Source organism: Lissotriton helveticus, chromosome 12 (genome assembly GCF_964261635.1).
Source record: "Lissotriton helveticus chromosome 12, aLisHel1.1, whole genome shotgun sequence".
In the NCBI taxonomy this organism is placed as follows: domain Eukaryota; kingdom Metazoa; phylum Chordata; class Amphibia; order Caudata; family Salamandridae; genus Lissotriton; species Lissotriton helveticus.
Genome location: NC_136073.1, coordinates 253,359,085 through 253,379,988, shown reverse-complemented (window position 1 = coordinate 253,379,988; position 20,904 = coordinate 253,359,085). Strand labels below are relative to the sequence as shown.

The following is a 20,904-nucleotide window of genomic DNA, read 5'->3' as shown; positions in this document are numbered from 1 at the left end:
AAATTGTACCTTTGCAGAGTCCAAAGCTGAAAGTAATTGCAAAACGTGAACGGATGTGGCCTCAAACCCAAAATATTGTGAAGGGCACCTAAAATTACAAATAGTCTGGCTCTCTCACAGATCTATGAAGGCCTTGGGATAAACTGGGATGCCTCAAAATGATTGGGGGGGGGGGGGCACCCTGCACCTAAGGGCCTACTGGGACCTATGTTACACTCCCTGTTGAAAGCCAGAGTGGACTGGGTTGTAATGAGCAGCCAGGAAAGGGTTCTGCTGTAGGCCACTTTCCTGCCTCAGCACAGCAGGTGACTTCAGAACTAAGCCTCAGCAACAGAACTGTATTTACATGCGAAATAGCATAGGTATACTGTGTTGTCACTGCTGAGGAAGGCCCAGGTTTGGTGGCTTAGAGCTAGGGGTGGAGATTCGGGCCCTCGTTACAGGTACCAACCAACCTGCGCTGTAACTCCTGTTACGTATTGGTATTCGGAGGTCGGGGGTTTCATGGCACCCACACCTTCACAGTTTTACCCATTTTGACAGAATTATCCTGCCAAAATTTACCTTTGGAAACATGCCCGGAAAATATCGGGACATGCAGATTTTGGAACGGGAAGCATCAAAAGCATGCTATGCCCCATATTCAGGATACAAAAATGTCATGGGTAATATTAATCCCGCTCGATAAATGTCAACCATTATGACGTTGGATATTATCATGGGCGATCAATACCACACCGTCTTCTGGGGCACTCGTAATGGGGGCATTTTGGCCAGTCCGACTCGACTGAAAGAAGCAACAGCAAAACAGGTTTCTTTTAAAATAACAATCTTCCTCCGATAAAAGTTGCAGTATTTTATTTAACACATCAGGTACCCCTGAAAGGCACGCGCATTCTAGGCTAAAGGTTGCTTGCCTTGAAGGTTGCTGTATTTGAGACCAACCTTTGCACGCTCTCCACAAAAGCAATGTCTGCGAGTTAAGACGCACATCGCTCATCTTTGGCTTATAATTACTTATAATCACAGGTCAATAAATCCAATGCCAAGTGCCACATTCAACCTAAAAATGTCCTCTCATTCCTGCTTTCACAAAGATATTAGGCCTGCCGCACTACCCAACTTTCTCCCTACCACTAACACTTTTACTTTTCCACTCTTCAAAATGCAAATTGGCATTGCATTGGCCCATCCGAATCTCGCCCTTGCCCTGAGACTTGGAAATAGCCATGTTTGTGTTTCTGTTTCCTTTACAACCTACTAGGTGTGCACGCTGGGACCGTGTCCACTTCCAAACTAGCAGCAATGCTCGAAAATAGGCCATGAATTTGTCCTGGGTGGTGCACCCCATCACCAGTTTACCAAGAGCAAAGTATAACAAATTTAAGTAAGTTCCCATATTCAACAGAATCCTCATTGTTTTCAGATGTGGCAATCAGCACAGCGATAAAAAGGCACACCAAATCATAATTATAACAAATATTTCATCATCAATTGAAACAAACGCTCTAAAATTCCATATCCCAATTCTACAGCAATTAGTAATCTGCCTTCTTTACGGAAAATAACTCACATTTATTTATTAAAGCTCCCCGCGGCACGTTTGACACTTTTTTGCACTTCTGTAAACAAGAAACGACCGCACAGCACAAACATATGTCCTATCGAACACATTCAGTCCGACAGGTGAGCAGTGCTGCTATCCATATCTCAGCTATCCGTGTTTCATTAATCAAGGTTCAGTACTGGTTTTGAATCACATTGTATTTTGTTACAGCTTACGACTAAACGCTGATATAAAACATTTCTTTAAATAACACCACAATGCTGTCAGCTGGCCCCAATTATGCGTGCCACTTTCAGCCATTGCTAGATTCGATTTCCTTGGGTATGACTGAAAAGTCCCAGCATCCGAAGGGTTTTGGCTAAAAAGCTCGGACCGTATGAATATATCCCATGAGATGGAGCTACTTAGCAGCCGTGTCCAAGGAAACAACAGGAAAGGATCATCATGGTGGCTTCCTCAGCACCAAACCAGGACAGAGTACTCAAAAACATATTTACCTTGAATAGCAGAGAGATACACAAAGGAGTCTTCGTGCTGCAAGTTTTCAAGGAAGAGCTGAAAGAAGATATAGAGCAGTCAATTCCATGCGCGAGGGGGCTCCAGCACAGAAATAATGCATTCCCCTGGTATTAAAGATTAGCATACAACAGCCACTTTCCACAAGCAGGCTTAACTGATGCAGAGCATTAAGACAGTGCACCCACAGCCACTGCATTAAACATTTGTGTACAGGCACTGATCAGCTCAACAGTCACCATGCACAAGACAGTGAATACAGTTGTCAATGCTGTGGTATTCATAGTGATTTATTTAATTCTTAAGTACTCAGATAAACACACCAATGTGCACAAAGCATCCTGGACAACTGTGGCAGGAGGCAAGCAGACACCACTTGCACACACATACATTCTATGCTGACAGGCACACAGCAAATATAGACCCCGAGCACCAACTACTCTACACTGTGTATGAGGCAGCAAGACAGGAAGCTAGATGGTTGACAAAAGATCACGTGATAACCGAGGGGTTGGGGCAGGAAACGACATAAGGACTTCAAGGTCAACAACCAAAGCCCTCGCTGCCCATCTCTGGATTGTCGAAGACTCCCCCTTACCTGAAGCACTTTCTCCTGTTGCTTGAGGGCCTCCTGGTCACGCCGATCTATCAACCGGGTGATTGTGCGTAGGGCAGCAGCCCGCACAGGGATTTCGGGGTCATATGCAGATTCCAGGAGCTCCTGGAACTGTTGTGGGGTGTGTGCTTCAGTTCTTTTCGAGGCATCTGTCCTGACTCTAGGAGTCTCCGCGGCACCCACTTCCGCTGCAGCACTGGGTGGTGTCTCCTGCACAGGAGTGAGTCTAGGTGATGGAACGCCATCTTGTGCAGTCCGTTCTTCACTTCCAAGTGTTGGGTTCTTAAGGACAGTCTTTTCTGTGCCAGGACCCTCTCGATGCTTGGTTCTTCCTTGCCCATATTCACCAGTGCCCGCAGGGCCACTGTTCGTTTTGTCAGTGTACTCTGTGGGGTAGGCCCCGTGGGTGGCAATCGTGATGCGCAGGTCACTGGCCAGCTCCTGGATGACGGGATCTGGGTGCACCAGAGAGATCTGCTGCAGCAGGGGCATCAACTGCTTCATGGTGGCAAAGTCTTCGGACTTTAACTTCAAAATAAATGAAAATCAGAAACAATTAATTTTCCAGTCTTGAAAGTCTCCACATTCCAACACAGAAATAACTCCCAGCCAGACCACAGTGTATAAACCTCACAGTGAGCAAACATTAAATATGCCTTCTTCAGCGTGCAGAACTATTCAATTCCACTACCCCCCCAAACACCTAGAACAGTTTCTCCCCCAAGATAATGTCATGCATGGTTTTCAACCAACTCATTGAACGTCCCTCTTCCAACAAGGTTCCTACATATTGGCTTTCATGCAATCTATTCAACTGACACTATATTCCCTTATACAGTCAACTTTATCTCAACTCTCTACAATCAAGTGTTATCAGTACTGAAACCTATCTGTACTTCACTTGATGCAGTAGATCACCATATCTTCGTTTCTTCCCACCACACTACTGGCATCAACGGCTCTGTCCTACAATGATTCTCTTAATACCGTTCTTTCGCTGTGGCATGGGTCTCCAAGTAATCTCCACTCACCACTTCATCAGTTGTGGTTACCCAGTCCTAGGTTACATCGTAGCCTTAGTTTTTTAACAACACCTCCCTTGGTGACATTTCCTCTTTTTGTCTTGCCAACCTTTTCACTCCCTTCAAATTCATGTGTCTCTAACTGGCTGATCGCCATTCGTCAGTGGATGACTTTACGGCCTCGTATGATGGACTCTTCCAAAACAGAGGTCCTTTACTTTCCCTCTTTTTCTACACCATCACTCTACCTGGTTCAATCGATGTCTTACTCTGACGTCTTCATTTTCTCATACCCTGCTCAAATTCTCGGATTGTTAGGGAGTCTGTTAGAGCGAATGAAATATTTTATTACTGCCAGTGCAGCACGGTCTGAGGTAATAAGCATTAAAAAAAATTGCCTTTATTTTCCATTCCATACCACTAAACCATAAACTACTTCACTAGTACTTACTATATTGGATTACTAGAAAAGCCTCTTTGTGGGAATCCCTCTACATCGCCTCCCAATAGGCAGGTTTTCGTCTTAACCAGCAGCCCCCCCTCCCCAATCCTTTCAACAGGAAGCTGTGTGCCTCGTTGCAAAAATACAAATGGGCCTCTACAAGTTACTTATGTTTCTATTGAAAGTGGTTCTGGCATAGCCTAAATATTTTGCTAAAATGTTGACTAGCCACCCCCCCATCCCCGATCTTCCAACCAAAACCTTCTAGTCACACCAAACAATCTCTGTGCAATAACAAAGTTCTGATCTCTGACTTCCGAGTCTGTCAAGCCTAACATGGGTGTACGGCTATTGTCCTTTTGCATGACGTTTATATTTGAAATGCCAGAGCTGCATAAACGAACAAGTTACTTACATTCGGTAACACTTTTCTAGTAGACACAATCCAACCACAGATTCCTCACCTTAGAATATTCCCCAGACATCAGACTGGAGCCTGAAAATCTTGAGCAGTACCACTGTGCACGAGTAGGTGGCGTCAATCGGGTCTGCTTTGGCGGCATTCGCGTCAGAAGTGAAGTGCGAAGTGCCTACATAGACCCCAGCCTGGCACACTGACATCAGTTTTTTTTGTGACTATTTCCGTGCCAAAAACGTGTTAACACCTTAGACTGAGTGTGTGACCAGTGTGAAGAATCTGACTGGATGTTATAGAGAAAGCCTCGTTCGCAGAGACTCTACCAGGAAAATTGTTACCGTAGTTAAGTAACTTGTGTTTCTGATAGAGACTTCTAACTGCAGATTCCTCACCTCAGAATAGCTACCCAAGCAATACCTCCCTGGAGGTGGGTCTGCGAACTAACTTAAACTAGAAAATCCTAGAGGACGAATAGATAAAATGCCCGTTTCGACGGTTCCGACTGTCCAAGCAGAAGTGCTTCATGAACACTCAATCTCCAAGCATGAAGGTGGAGTGCTTAGGTTCCAGTGCAGAACCCTGACCTGCTGCTGCAACAGGAGGTCCTCCCAAAGAGGCAATATGATTGGAGGACAGATGCATGCTCAGGAGTTCGGGATACAAACTCTCCTTGCCCTGTTCAGAGCCACTAGGATGCCTAAGGGCCGGTCAGTTCTGTACTTCTTGACAACTCGAGGAAGGAGCAGTATCAGGGAAAGGTGTACAGGAGTCCTGGGTTCCAGACTAAACGGAAAGCGTCTGCACGCAAGAGCTGTTTTGGAAATCCCAACGTGCAGAAGAGCTGTCATAGCGCATTCTTGGCAGCGGCAAATAGATCGAGCCAAGGTTCTCTCCATTATCGAAAGAGACCTTGCGCCACCTCCGATTGTAGACGACATTCGTGATCTGCAAGGCATCGATAGTGGAGTTCATCTGTCCTGGCATTCAGAGATCCCATCAGGTGCTGCACGACCAGGAAGATGTCTGGTCACTCCAGTCAGGTCCAGAGGCGCTGGGCCTCCTGGCATAGAGTCCATGACCCCACTCCGCCCTGTTTGTTGCAATACCACATGGCAGTAGTGTTGTCTGTGAACACCTGAACCGGCCTTCCTTTGATGGCTCGGAGGAAGACTTTCAATGGCAAGCGAATCGCCCTCAGCTCCAGAAAATTGATGTGAGCTGGTGCTCCGCCGGAGACCAGAGTCCTCTGATCTCCACGTCTCCCAGGTGACCTCCCTGACCCAGAAGTGATATGTGGGTCACCACTTTCAGTTCGGGGTGCGGGAGATAGAGGGTCTGCTTATGATCCAATGATGGTTCGTTAGATACCACTGCAAATCTTTTGCAGTCTCTTTATAAATCTGCACTAGGTCAGAGAGATGTCCCTGATGCTGAATCCAGTGAGACTTCAGGTCCCACTGCAAAGCCTGCATGTGCCATCAGGCGTGCTTCACCAGCAGGATTCACAAGACCATCAGACTCAGCAGCCCCAGAATCAGTCTCACCGAAATACAGAACAGAGGTTAACATCAAGATCATAGCCCAAATGTCCTGGGCTCTCTGCTCCGGAAGGTAGGTGTGGAACTGCACAGTGTTCAGAATAGTCCTGATGAAAGGGAGCATCTGGAAAGTCATATGTGACTTCAGCATGTTGATTGTGAACCCCAGTGAATGCAGGAGGTTCGTTTTAGCTGGAGGTGGATGACAACTGCAAAAAACACAGTTGATGGACAGAATGTAGAACAATGTCATACATTCACCCCAGTACAAGGATCTGGGCCTAAATCCATCGTTTTTTTGCACTCCACACCACCCTGGGTTAGACACTGGCTATATGCAAATCAGCTCTGACTCTGTGCCTCATGGGAACAGTCCAGTCCGAACTACCAAGCCATGTCTTTCCCAGACCGGAATCAAGCATCCAAGGACCGGTTTCTGGCTCTCAGCCTTCATCAGCCTGGGTAGCTTAACTCCAGTGGTGTGGAGTGCCTGGGACTCACATCTGAGCATACCCAGCCCACTCGGGGTGAAAATTGCAAAAAACACAGTTGATGGACAGAATGTAGAACAATGTCATACATTCACCCCAGTACAAGGATCTGGGCCTAAATCCATCGTTTTCTTGCACTCCACACCACCCTGGGTTAGACACTGGCTATATGCAAATCAGCTCTGACCCTGTGCCTCATGGGAACAGTCCAGTCCGAACTACCAAGCCATGTCTTTCCCAGACCGGAATCAAGCATCCAAGGACCGGTTTCTGGCTATCAGCCTTCATCAGCCTAGATAGCTTAACTCCAGTGGTGTGGAGAGCCTGGGACTCACGTCTGAGCATACCCAGCCCACTCGGGGTGAAAATTGCAAAAAACACAGTTGATGGACAGAATGTAGAACAATGTCATACATTCACCCCAGTACAAGGTGGATGACAACTGCCTGGTGTGGTGCCATCTTCAGAAGCCAGTTTTCAAGGTGGGGAAAGTCTGCACCCCTGTCCTGCAAAGGTGTGCTGCAAACACCTCTATCACTTTCATAAACAACCGGGTGCACTGGTGAGGCCGAAGGGAAGCCCAGCAAACTGGAATTGCTTGTGGGCTACTGTGAACCGCAGGGTGTTTTCTTGCAGGACGGGGATTTGAAAGTAAGAGTCCTACGAGTCCAACTTTACAATCCAGTCTCCAGGGTCCAAGTCAGACAGAACCTGAGCCAAGTGAGCATCTTAAATGTCTCTTTTTATAAGGAAGGTGTTAAAGGGGCACAGATCTAGGAAGGGGCAAAGGCCTCCATCTTTTTTGGCATCAGAAAGTAGCTGGATTAACGACTACATCCTACCTATGGTGCTGGTATCCTCATGATGGCCCCTTTAGCAACAGAGCAAAGAGAGATGGTTCTCATCCATCAGCAGGTTTAGGGATGGTGGGACAAAGGAATTTCCATTAAGCGAAGGGCACAATCTCACTGCACAGTTCGTAGCATCCACTTATCAGACGTGATTTAGGTCTCTTAGGACAGGTGCTGCCCGAGCCTACCACCAGTGGTCGGGGTGGGTGGAGGGCTCACTAAAGCGGCTTGGAGGCTGTGGCAGCAGAAGCAGAGGGAGGTCTGGAAACGTGCTGGGACTGGCTTCCGCTGCCTTTGTGGGATCTGTGACCAAGGCCACGAAAAAGCTGGGAAGCCTGCTGGGCTGGTGTGTAAGGCTGGTAGTGTGGATGCCCATAGGAGCCCTAGCTGTGACCACGGAAGCGACAAAAGGCGGTTGCTGTGGTTGGGAAGCCGGAGAGACGCGCAGGGATATGGGGGTGACCTGGCTTTAAAAAAAACACTTGAGGGCAGTGTCTTCTTTATAGCCAAATAAGTGGGAGCCCTTGAAGGGCATGTTGATCAAGGAAACTTGGACATTCCCCGAGAACACAGTGAACCATAACCAGGCATGGTGGCAAAGTGCCAACATAAAGGACATGGCACTGCCTAGGGATCCGTGATGTCCAGTCCGCACCTGATAGCAAACTTAGCTTTCTTCCGCCCATCTACCAATGCCTGGTTCAGGATGACTCGGCCCTCTACAGGGAGCATGGGCAGCAGCTACGAATATTGGCCCAAGAGCCATGCCGTGTTCACGGACTGGAAAGTCAAGCTGGTGGAAGAGAAGATATTCTTCCCATAAGTGTCCAGCCTCTTGGATTCCCTATCCAGAGGGGTGGAAAGGAATGCATTTGGGTTGACCTCAGCTGAGGGATGCTGAGAGAAGAGATCCATCCGTCCGTGGGCATGACGATGCAGATGGGCAATCATGTGGTGCACAGGAGCCCCTGCACAAGATTTGCTAAGGCCCCCAGAAGAATTTCTGTAAGGGTGTCATTAAAGGGGAGCAATGGCACGTCAGAGCACGCACCAGGGTGAAGTACATCCATCAAGGCATTGGTCTTGACCTAAGCAGCTGGCATTTGCAGGACCTCCACTGCCCTATGCATCATAGTCGCAAAAGATGTGCCTTCCTCTGAAACAGAGCCTAGAGAGAAAAGCATGACCGAGTCAAGGGAGGTATCCAAGCCACTGGCATCACCCAGCTCCTCATACCACCGGCGCTGCAGGTGGCACATGGGAGCAGAACCTCAAAGCACATCATTTGGATGGGGAAGCCTAGGAACACTTCAACTTATTCTTGTGCTTCATTGACCAGCCTTCAAGGAAGACGTTTTGAAGTGAAAAGATGACCGTTCATGAGAATAATTCAGGGAGCGGCACCAAGATCTCCTTTGGGACCATGAATGACGTAGAGCATTTGTCTGCTGCGCCACCAAGAGCTTCAATGCACACTCACAGATGGCCTTGGGGTGCATAGACTTGCACTCAGTGCAGGCCTTGGGGTCGTGGCCCAGCCCCAGGCACAGAGATCTGTATGTGATATTTCCCACAAGGTTTAAAAACCATTAGGGAACATATCCCTAGCACACTGGGAACAATTCCTCCACAAAGAGTCAACAAAAGTGAAAAAGATGGTCAGAAAGTGACCGAGGTAGCTCTCTCGATCCCCGCTGTTGGCCGAAAAGAAAGGAACTGATGTCAGTGCACCGTGGTGGTACCTATATAGGCACCACGCATGTCCCTACCAACACTGACATGGAGTTGATTGATGCCACCTACTGCCACTCAGAGGTACAGATGATGAAGCGCTGGTAACTCAATAGCATTTTACTTTTTCTATCGAGCTGGATTGTGAGAACAAGTCTGACATGAATGATGTACAATACTTATTGAGTTGAAGAAGGGTGTAGGTGCAGAAAGAAAACTCAAAAAAATCTCGTCATTTAGTTTAAATTCAATCAACACCAGGATTGATGTTTGTGCACGACCTTGGCGCCATAGAAAACTGGATACGGTCAGGGGGGCAGAGTTTGAATCTTGCTAATAAATATCAACAAAAGCGGCTTGATGTCACCGGAAGCCATTGGTTGGCAAGTCTTGTGCAGCAGACTGATCAGGATAATGGGGGAACGGATGCAATAAGGTCAGTAAGATGACATTTGATGGGCTCCCAAGCTTTGGAAAAGGAACCAACCTGCCTATTTCTCTATGTGCTGATGGCTGCCAAGCATATATTTCAGAGGTGTATCTCAATCTCTGATTCTGCAGATACCTGATGAAGGACATCGCAATTTAATTTAATAGAGCAACGGAGAGGTTTGATACTGCTGGGAAAAGCCAGTACCAAAACTAGCTTCTGGAGCATTTCATGGCAGCCGCAAGAATATTGAGATTTGTTTTTAGAAGCAAGACCTAGATGATAGAAGGCTACTAATTCAGGAATCTGGAGCTTAACCTGAGTGATGACAGAGAGAGTTGTAGAACTGTTCATTGTGACCAAGCCCCACCTCAGTGGAATGTGGATGGTTTGTCTAGAAGGTGCAAGATGTCTAAAAATTTAAACTGGTGCGGCCCACCAGGTACATAGCAGTCAGTAAAGAGTGTCCACAGGATAATTTCACTATGTTCGCCAACAGACAGAGGGCCTGATTTCAATCTTAGCGGACCGGTTACTCCATCAAAAACAGTGACGGATATCCCGTACGCCAAAATATACATCACATAATATATAATATAGCCTTATAGCTCGCCGTAGTGGGCTATACCGGCTATTAAAGGCCCGCTCACACGTTAAAGGCCCGAGCCGAAGGCGAGGGACTTTAACAATCGAGCGGGATTTTAATAGCCGGCATAGCCCAACTACGAAGTGCTATAAGGCTATTAGAACATTCTGTCACTAGAGGGCAGAATGTTGCAACAAATAAAACAAAGGATTCTCGAAGCTCAAGGGGATTTAAATCCCCTCGAGCTCCAAGAGGCCTTTGTAAAACATTGGAATATTGCTCTGCAGGCCTTTACTGGCCCGTACAAGAAGGGAGCACTCCATTGTCTTCAATGGGGCACCCAACATTCCAATGTTCTAATGGTATTTCTATTCCGGTGGATGGGATATCCGTCACCATTGTGACAGAGTAAACCATCCACCAAGACCTAAATCAGGTTCTCAGTCATCACTAATAGGAAATAAATTAAGAGGTTCGATATGCCATACTTATACAGCATCTGTTTTATTGCATTTGGGCCTTTTGTGAGCAGAATCCTATTTTTTGTGCCTGCGGGTCAAAGTGTTTGGCCTCTACTTTGTTTTTTTGTCTGATGTGGAGGACCTCCCTCTCGCTACATCTATTTACCTTTGGCCTCCTCCAGCCTGTTCACTCATTATGTGGGAGCTGTGCCCTCTCCCTTCCCACCCACTGACTTTTCCTGATGGTGACTAGATGGAGCTTCCGGTCTTGTTATCTGAGCGTTGTCACTTCTAGGTCCCCTGGTACAGTTGAAAGCACACCATCACTGCCTCTGAATAAGAGTACAATGCCAAAGTTAGTATGCGCCTGTGGTGAAATCTTCAGCGACCATGATGAGGAGACTGGATAATGTGACAAGCCATGTGAAGTGACCATCATCACTCTTAGAGCCATCCCTTATCTCTTATCTAGTAACCCTCTCGTATTAGAGCACCCAGCTCAGGGAGTCTGATTAATGTTGAAGAGTAGGTCCTCCCTTGGCATCTTTCCTGTTCGGGCCTAGAAGGGCTCAGGACTAAAGCCAGAAGCTCTGTCATTATTACTTTCTTGATCACACCATCCCCCTCCAATCTCCTGTTGAGTTACCTAAATGAACTTCTTCCACAGAATCACTGATGGGAGTCCTCTCAGCTCCGGGTACAATACTGCCACACTCACTGAAGGGTTCAGATAGCATGTTTCTTTTTTTTTTGAAAACCTTTATTAACACTTCACAGAAATACAAGCATGGGCCTACAACCATCCCGGCCGGCCGCTAGTCAATGCGGAAGTTCAGCAAAGCAATATAGAAAGATACAGCAGCCCAGAATTCGGGGTCAGATAAGTATCCAGGATATAACTCGTATTCGAGCGTACAGCGTGATAATCAGGATTCAAGAAGGTTCATTTTACAATGAGGAAAAATAAAACAGAAAAAATAGCAGAATAATTGCCGTACGGTCATGCATGGTCCTACAATAGCAACACGAAACAGAAATCCGCGAAGAGTGCGAATACACTTAAAGACATGGGGGCAAGGCATACGAGTCAGGATAAATGTACACAACACATACATGCCTTGCCGAACAGCACCCCAGCCCTTAAAAACAAAACAGACTGTAGGAAACATGAAAGACTACGATACCGAGAAAAAGAAAAGACAAAGGGCCATAGAGACAAAGAAAGAACAAATAAACAACCCCCTACCCCCCACCCTGCACCCCTGCAGAAGGCTACGGCCTACCCCCCCCCCCCGCAGCGTGCATCGCCCTAAATGAGAGACCCGAAATATAGAATAATAGAAAAGAAAAAGAAGGAAAAAATACGGAGAAGGGCCATCGATCAAACTACCCGGCACCCCCTCACCCATCGCGCACAATAAAACATCGAGAAAGCAAGATCAGAATAGCCACAGTAAGCAATAATCACCAATTCAATCAATAACCTCCCCGTTGAGCGTCCCACTAAGCACCGGCAGCCAACAACGTGTTCCACTATGTCCTAGACGGTCTCACCCCTGGCCTTCCCTATCAATAGTACCCACATACGGCCACCCATCAGTCGGCATACAAAGCAGTGTGGAGGGTCCAACCGATCCAGGCGGACCGGGCAGCGCCAATAGTCCATGTGACTGTAGCCCCAACACCCAGCCGAAGACTCATGGCGGAAATCCGTCTGTGTCAGTATCGATACCGGAAACATCTCCCAGTCCGAACACAGTTTCACCAGCCAGGAAGAGAAGGTCACACTATCCGGTACTCGTTGAAACGCCGCCGGGGCAACCCAAACCATGGACCGATGTTGTTCCTTCAGCCGCCGTACATATAAGGGCCCCGACGAGTCACTCACATACACAACAGAGCAGTCGAAAGCGGTATCACAGACCGGGTTCATCGGCGTCTCCACGAACGTAGGCGCAGCTGGAACATTCATCACTGACGCAGAGGCGAGCACAGCGGCGCTTCCTTGTGATTCAACCATGCCCGTGTGGAGCGGCGGGACAACAATGGCGGCCATCCTCCTTCCCAGTTCCCGGGCATCCCGGATCAGGGTCATATGCAGAGTTGTTAACGCAGCCAATACATCTCTGGACGTGGGCTCTTTCTCGTGTCGCCAGGCCCCAGGACTCCCTCGCACAACGGCTTCTCTGTCCTGATGAGGTGTGCGTACGAGGGCGCGATCCGCCATCTTAGCCGATCCGGCCTCGTCTCTCTCCACCTCACCTCAGGACCGGGTCTCACACCAGGGAGGAACAGGATTCACAACGGGGATCTCAGAAGTCAAGGCAGGTTTCTCAGCGGAGAGTCACCAAAAGGCTAAAAACTCCGCCTCTCCCTGGGGCCCGCACGCTGACTCCGGGAAAAGTCGGTGATGTGCCCGGATACAACACCGGAATGGGGGGCCAAGTATCATCTCACTCCCCACATTGTTCTCCGCTAGTTGGGCTGGGTCGGCACTGTCGCCATCGGCCACCAGGGCTTCAGTTCAATCCGGCCGACTCTTCACCATCACCAGAGGCCGCTGTTGTTGCAGTCGCAGCCAGCCACTCTCCGCACTCGAGACCCCGGGTCCCAGCTCCGTGAAGGCCGCAAAACATTCGGGGACATTGCAACGGGTCTGCAGCAAGCAAAAGCCTCCGGAGCAAACGGTAAGTGAAAGTTATCCTTCGCCTACATAAATATGCCGGTACAGCTCAGGATAAGTGCCAGGATGTATGCGCAGGGTGAGAAGGCTCACGGAGCCGAGCGTTTACGCCGCCATCTCGGTCGCCATCTTCCATTCCCACTCTCAGATAGCATCTTTATTGGGCGAATCTCACAGTCCACGCATCATGGTTGGGCCAACCTGCCCTAGATTCATTGATGTGTATACTATGGATGCTCATCTGCCATTCATATATGAACTTCATATAGTATTCTTTGGTTGATAGCCATACCTTCAAGAGTTGGATATCTAGCACTCCTAGGAAGCCCCATATAGTATTCTCCAGTTGCTTAACTTTACCTCCAAGGGGTGTACTTTGTCACTCTTAGGCGGGCCCCATGCAGTATAGACTTGTTGTTTGCCTGTGCCTCGAAGGGTTGGACCTCTGCTGCTCCTGGGTGAAGTCCATACAATAGTCTCTGGACACTTAGCTGTATTTCAAGGGGCTGGGTCTTTGTTACTCCTGGGTACATCCATATAACGTATATATATTAGTTATGGATCCCACTGACAAACACCAATGATGAATTCTATTCTATGATACAGAACACCCTAATGATACTAAGCATTCACTTGCATGACTGTGCCTATTCTCACATTATCTGCATCTCTTCATGATTAACTGCAGCACTGCCTCGCCATGTTTAGAGCACATCTCCTAAACTCAAACTCAAGGACACAATATCTGCTACTTTGCCCCCAGTTGACAATATCTACAAATCTAAACAGTGCATACATTTTCTAATCTCAGCTAACAATATATTCACCTTATATAGCAAGAGAAAGAATAGAGTTACTGCAGATAGCCTGTGGGAGGTGCCAGCAGTCATCAATAACATGGCTTTGATAACCAATTCATACACTCCGCCTCACATTGCACCATTCCTCTTCAGCTATGCAGGCAGGTTTCCACCACAGAAACACAAAGGGGAATTCCAGGTTCCATTTCTTAATATTTACTTGTTAAATACGGTTTATAAACTGGTCTGTACCATGTTATTAAGGAATTTAGGCTACAATTATAGAGTTTGTATCATCTGTTTGGACGATGCGCCATGTCTGGGATGCTCACTTGAACAGTCTGTGTGGAGATCACTGTGCAGACACGGGGACCGCCAGTCTGCAGAGTAATTTACTCATATCATCAGCCAGGTACAGGGATAGACTGGGGGTTACAGTAGAACCAACGAGAGTGCTTGGAAAATCTTGCACGAACCGCAGCAGGTAACAACAATCTCATTTCACAGGGAAAGCTATAGGGTTGGAAAGGATGGCAACTAAGAAGGAACGATGCAAGATTTTTGCAAGTTACATTTCTGGCATTTGTTCTAACAGCTTAGACTTTCAGATCTCCAACCACCTGCTTCCTTCCTATTTATGGGAGCTGTAGACGCAGTGCTTAATTTGTTCCAGTGGTGGGAATCAGCACTCATTTTTGGTGAACAGTGCTTATTGTTTATCATCAGACGTTGACCCTGAGCAAAAGACACAACGGCAGAAAAGCAAGTGGTGTGGCGAGAGATTTGAAAACTGTGACAAAGGTAGAGAGCAGGAATGGAAAACAAGCATTTACAATGCAATAGGTCTCGGGTTAATTAAGTTTGAGCTATTGGCATTGCTAAATATTGCAACAGCAACTGCAACAAAAGTATATAAATTGTAGGCCAAAAAAAAAGTATTTATTTTTGTACCAATGGTGGCATGCTGCGCTTTAGATCTCACTTGCATTACATACACATTCGAGTCAAAGGAACAATTAATACCAAATCATTATGACATTCCCAAAAAATCTGGTAGACAGTTCATATGGCAAGAGTACCACTGACCAAGGTAACAATAGACAGCAGCTAAGAGTTCGGATTTTATATCCATACACTATTTCTCCAAAAGTAGCTGGGGAAAGAAAGGCCGTTCTTGGAGCATCCAAGAATACAGGGGCTGCTCAGACATGCAACATTCAACACGAGTCAAATAAGCATCAGCTGCTTCGGTGTAATAATTACACTAGGGACATGCACATACTGTATTATAATAATAAATACTGAGGTGGTGCTTACATTTATGTTTCTGCTCATGGTTTTAGGAGATGGGAAATTCCAAATGTGTCAAACGTCTGGCCACAAATAGAGGTGTTCTCCAAGAACGGGATATATATTATTAATTTTAGATGCTATAAATTAGGAAACAGGCAATTCCCTTTTGATTCAGTCCAATAATTAAAGTGGATTCGAGTAAGCCTAATTGTTGATTCAAAGGGCCGGAAGTAGCAGTGCAGCCGCGAAATTGCTAAGTGTTTTTAAAACTTAACAGAACATTTTGGTAATGTTATGCTGCCTTTTCTTATGAGAATTGTTACAAGTGCAGTCGCTAGTTTAAAAAAACAACATCAAATTCACTTGCCATGATTTTTAATATTACCAAATATTAGCCAGTAAATCTCTAGAAGCTTCTACACTACTCTAGAGCCCACATCCCTGCTCAGCTCCATAGCACTGCCACCACGCCTCGATGCCTGAGCCAGCGATCACCCGACCCTGCGGAAGAAAGGAGACAGACCCCCGCACCTTCCGTACCTGATGGGCTGACCCGCACCGAGTGCCACTGCCAAAGACTCTTCCATACCGGGTAACCACGATAGAAACCTTATTTGCTACCTGTGGCATCCGCCGCGCACTCACTGGTGTAGGGACGATCTGCACAGCGACTGGATGGGGGCAAGTGCCCCGGCCGCCCCCCATTCCAACCCTCGACTGCCCGCAATTTCCGCAAATGCTGAGGTAGGTGTGCCTACCGCACTAGCGCTGCCGCCAAAATATCCGCCAGTGCCCCAGAACGCTGTATCAGAATCACCTGCCTGCGTGACTCATTGTCCCCCGCCAAAAAATCCATACAACATTAACTAAGTGGGCCCTAGGTGACCAGTAGAAGCCAGGCATGGCGCAGGGCGGATAATACAATACAATATTAGTGAAGAGGACCCTAGGTATACTATACAAGCCAGGCATGGCGCAGGGTGACCCAAACCATACAATATTAATGAAGTGGTCCCTAAGTGAACTGCCCAGGCTATGCTTGGCGCAGGGCGGGCCAAGTAGGAATTCACTCCCCTCACCAGCAGTCCCTGCCGTGAACCCGTATGCATCACATTGAACAAGAAGACTCCCGACGCCAACCCTCAATCTCTCCGTCCCAGCCCACCAGAAGGGGGGTGGTGTCCCCGCTCCCCGCCAATATCCTACACAACTCGGCCCCCACGCCCACTAGGTCCGACCGCAAACCTGATCCAGCTCCATGGGGTCAAGAAGGGGCAGCAATCAACACTCGCCTCGGCCCGCCAAACAATCTGATAACCACGACAACAAACCGGGCCAGCCAGCCCCCGTATGGAGCCTCTACCGCGAGCACCTCACTCGAACTGGGCAAGACCCACTCAAGCCGGCGCGGCTCCCGGCCCTTAGGCGGCGCAACGCAGGTAGGTAGGTAGAACGGGCAGTGTTTCCTGTGGGTCCAGATGAAGATGCTACTACCTTGCAGTGATGTCATGATCGCCCTGTAAGTTCAGGCTGCAGGTGCCATTGGCAATGTCGCTACGTCTTATTGTAGGGTTGTGCCAGTGTGCAAGGTTTTCCCGGAGTTCACCACCTTTTTCTCCTCCTGCATCCGGACAATAATGCGGTCTCATGCACTCCAAATCGAGGATAAACAAGCTTCGACGCTTATCAGCGCTGCGCGCCTCTCTGCAGACTCCCCCTGCATTCCAGAGAGGCGCGCGACGCGATCCGGTCTGGAATGCAATTCTGTGGAGACAAGACCTGGCCGCGCGCACAACGTTATCCTATGGGGAAACGCTGTGCGCGGCCAGGTCTTGTCTCACTTCGGTGTTCTCAGACTGCTAAGACGCCGACAATAGTTCTCTGGCGAGAATGCGCTTTTCAGCGCGTTATAGCCGAGACCTAAAAAGGTACCTGCAAGAGTGACATAAAAAGGCAGGAAGTTTAGGGTGCACTAGAGCATATAGAGTGCAATCCTCACTTGAAAGCAACATAGCAACAAAGGATGGGTCCGTGTTTTCACTGTCGTCCGACATTTGGGTGCGATTGATGCGATCTGTGGGGCCTATTATCAGGCACACTGCTGCAAACCCCACATTGCTTTCGTGGTGCAAGTCTGTTTCTGGGAAGTTTTGGCAGTAGTGCATTTCTGTAGTCTTTGAAAAACTATGCACAGCACCCACATCAGGAATTGCACCAGAATAGAGTAGAAAGCTAGGAGCTTTGTTTGTGCCTTGGACTAAGGAAATGCAGCTGAGGTTACCCTTGAAGAGAATTACTGCACATTAAAATGGAGGCTCAGAGCATTTTATTTCGTTGTGTAGGGAGCATGAAGATGAAAACTGAAAGTACACAATGTGCTTTGTTATAGGGAGGACAGAGGGTTTCCGCCATGAGGGAGGTGAGGTATGATCCCTACTCTTTGGTCAGACATGGGGATAAAAATGGAAGGGGGTCGGAAAGAAGAGTCTCTCTCTGGGTCAGAGAAAACGTTTCAAATATTTATAATGGAGTAGCTTTGACTGGATTACTCCCATGATTATTTGTTTTATAAAAAATAATAAAGAAAAGATATACAAACAAGAAAGTAATGGGAGAATATTAGAAAATGTCAGACAAGATGTACCCCTTGCCACAGTGCTTTCAAGCCTGACTAACTTGTTCGAACCAAGTACTTTTCAAAACCTGCGTGTACGTCAACATGTCAAGAACATGGAGGAGGAGCTTGGCGGGCATCCGAGATGGCCGCGTGAGCACAGCGCTCCCCGGTCCCCCGCCACTCCCGGCATAATATCCTGAACAAATCCTGAATTTTCATGAGGATTGGTGTAGAGGACGTTGGGCTGATCTACCTGGACCTTTCAGAATTTTATTTCGACACCGGGTGCCGGAGTTACGGTGATTCGAACTTTTGGGCTCCGCCCTTGAGGTGCGCCCGGGACGGGGTGAGGCTCAGTGGCCGTCTTGGAGTTGAACAACAACGGCAGGGGGATTGGCCTTGAGGGTCCCCCTCTTAAGTTTCGGTTTCGATTCTGCCTCAGACTGAGACATCGGCAAGAGAGTCTGGCCAGGGCTGGGTCCGGGGCACGAGACGGCTGTCGGGCCTTTGGCTGGCCTATTCTCCTATTTGGCTGCCTCTATCCTAGTGATACCCTTGTTGCGGCCCTTTGGTCCCGAGGCCTCCCTTTCTGGTGCCCGGTCCGTTGACCCTGGTGAATCTCCTTGTGACGCAGTCTCCAAAATGGCGGGCAGAGGGGACCGGGAGACACGGAAGACGAAGACGCCTCTGCGCGGGGGTCCGGTCCAATCTAACGTTATGGACCGTTATACCCACTCGAAGGGGTCCCCCGGAGCTGCCCTGCCCGGTCCCAGCGCGTCTGACCACATCGTGGACACGTCAACGGAGCCTTCCCTGCAGGACATCATGGGCGCCATTTCTGGCATGAGGGAGACGATAGGCCAACAATATGAGACTTTGGCCCACAAAATTGACACCGTGGCCATTGATGTGAACTTAATTCGAGCCGATCTATCGAAAACCAATGAGAAGGTGAAGTCATTGGACCTCAAGTTATCCAGCCTCACGGCAGACGTCTCGGAGATACAGACGGAGATTGGCAATCTCCGTAGGGTGAACAAATTCATGTCCCGGCGCTTGGAAGACTTTGAGAACAGGGCACGTCGCTGTAATGTTCGCGTGGTTGGTGTCCCGGAGAATCAAGAACCCCACTCGGTTGATCTCCTAGTTGAGGACCTGATCCAAAACTACCTCTCTCCATCTGGACTGAGTAAATTTTTCACAGTGGAACGAGCACATCGTGTTCCGGGGGGCCAGGGTAAGCCAGGCGCCCCGCCGAGGCCTATTGTTGCAAAACTTTTCCACTATAGGGATCGGGACGCTATCCTGCAAGCTTCACGTGTGAAGGGCCCGGTGGCCTTTGAGAATGCCACAGTGAACTTTTATCCGGACTTTTCCCAACAGGTCCAGAAGCAGCGAATGGGATTTCGTGGTGCCAAGAAGCGACTTAGGGACATGGGGTTGCGCTACGCTATGCTCTTTCCGACCAGGCTGCGGGTTGAGTACAATGACCGAACCTTTTTCTTTGATCGGCCGGATGCGGTGAATGACTGGCTGGACTCTCTGCCTGACCGATCTCCTGAGACTGAGTCCGCTGCCCGCCCGGGCGGTGCTGAAGGTGGCGTAGAGAGCTGAGCATTTCGTCTAAGCCTGGGGCCTTGTTTTGAGTAACTCTTTCCAGGATTGTATGCCTACGTTCCGCTACTGTTTATGTGATTTGTTGTGTGTTTTTCCTCGTTATCGGTCTTGCTCGGGGTGGCGGGTGGGACGGAGCCTTTCCTCCTCCGGGGTCTTTGTGTAGAATGGGGGTTCTTGGGCGACAGGCACACTGCAGGTTGGGGTGGCTTTTTAGCTTTTTGCAGGGGTGCAGGGTGGGGGGTGTTCTTTTGTTTGTTGGGGGGTGGGCGGTTGGGAAGTTCGTTGTTTGTGTGTTCTGTTCTCAAGGCGACTCTATCCTGTATTTGATGATGTTTCTTGTGTCATGCTCATTGGTGAGGGGTTTTGGCGTTGCTGGGTGGGATGGGGGGTAGCGGGTTGAGATTTGTTTCGTGGAACGTTAACGGTCTGGGGGATCGTATCAAACGGAGTGTGGTGTTGAAATGTATACGACGTTTATCTCCAGATATTGTTTTCCTGCAGGAGACTCATTTGGTGGGTAATACTTGTCATGCGATGAATAGGTGGGGCTATCGCCTCGCAGCACATTCGGGGTTTACCTCGGGTTCTAGGGGTGTGGGTATCCTTGTGCGGGCTTCCCTCCCCCTAGCTATTGATGATGTGCTTCTGGATGATCGGGGGCGATATGCGGTCCTTGTGGGTCGCTATGAGGGTCGTACCATCTCCTTATTTACTGTTTACGTGCCCCCCGGCCTGCAGACTTCTACCTTTTCCGATTTGGGCCGTGTGTTGTTGGACCTCCCTGATAGTACTCTCTTTATGGTAGGTGATTTTAATTCTGTGTACTCCGGTCTACACGATCGCCACCCCCCTAGAGATACTCCTGCGGCCCAACAGTGGTTGGGTGGGTTTTTGGACACCTTTGGCTTGGTGGATTGCTGGAGACTTACGCATCCTACTCAGCTTCAATACACTTTCCACTCTGGGGCCCATGGGAGTCTGTCTAGACTGGATTATTTCCTGATGCCTGCGGCTCAGTCGCCAGCGGTGCGTGAGATTGTACACCTCCCCAGGGGCATTTCTGACCACTCTCCGCTCTGGCTCCGTTTTGAGATTGGAGTGGAGGCGGTGGGCCGGGTGGCTCCTATCAACCCATGGTACCTTACCTCCCCCGAGACCCGCAGCCTTTTGATTAAGTCTTTGGACGCATATTTTCTGGATAACGAGGGGTCGGTTTCCTCCGCGG

At 48.6% G+C, this 20,904-nt stretch overlaps 1 protein-coding gene across 3 annotated transcripts in view; it reads right to left on the bottom strand.

The window, feature by feature from the left end:
- TANGO6 (transport and golgi organization 6 homolog) overlaps positions 1-20,904 on the bottom strand; it is a 591,842-nt gene that overhangs the window by 269,816 nt on the left and 301,122 nt on the right. For all 3 annotated transcript variants that reach the window (XM_078668284.1, XM_078668285.1, XM_078668287.1), the window contains 2 exons: positions 2,682-3,227; positions 2,065-2,122 (listed from right to left, as the gene is read on the bottom strand). In XM_078668284.1, the coding sequence (XP_078524410.1) occupies positions 2,065-2,122; positions 2,682-3,227 (604 nt within the window). The remainder of the gene's footprint in view (positions 1-2,064; positions 2,123-2,681; positions 3,228-20,904) is intronic.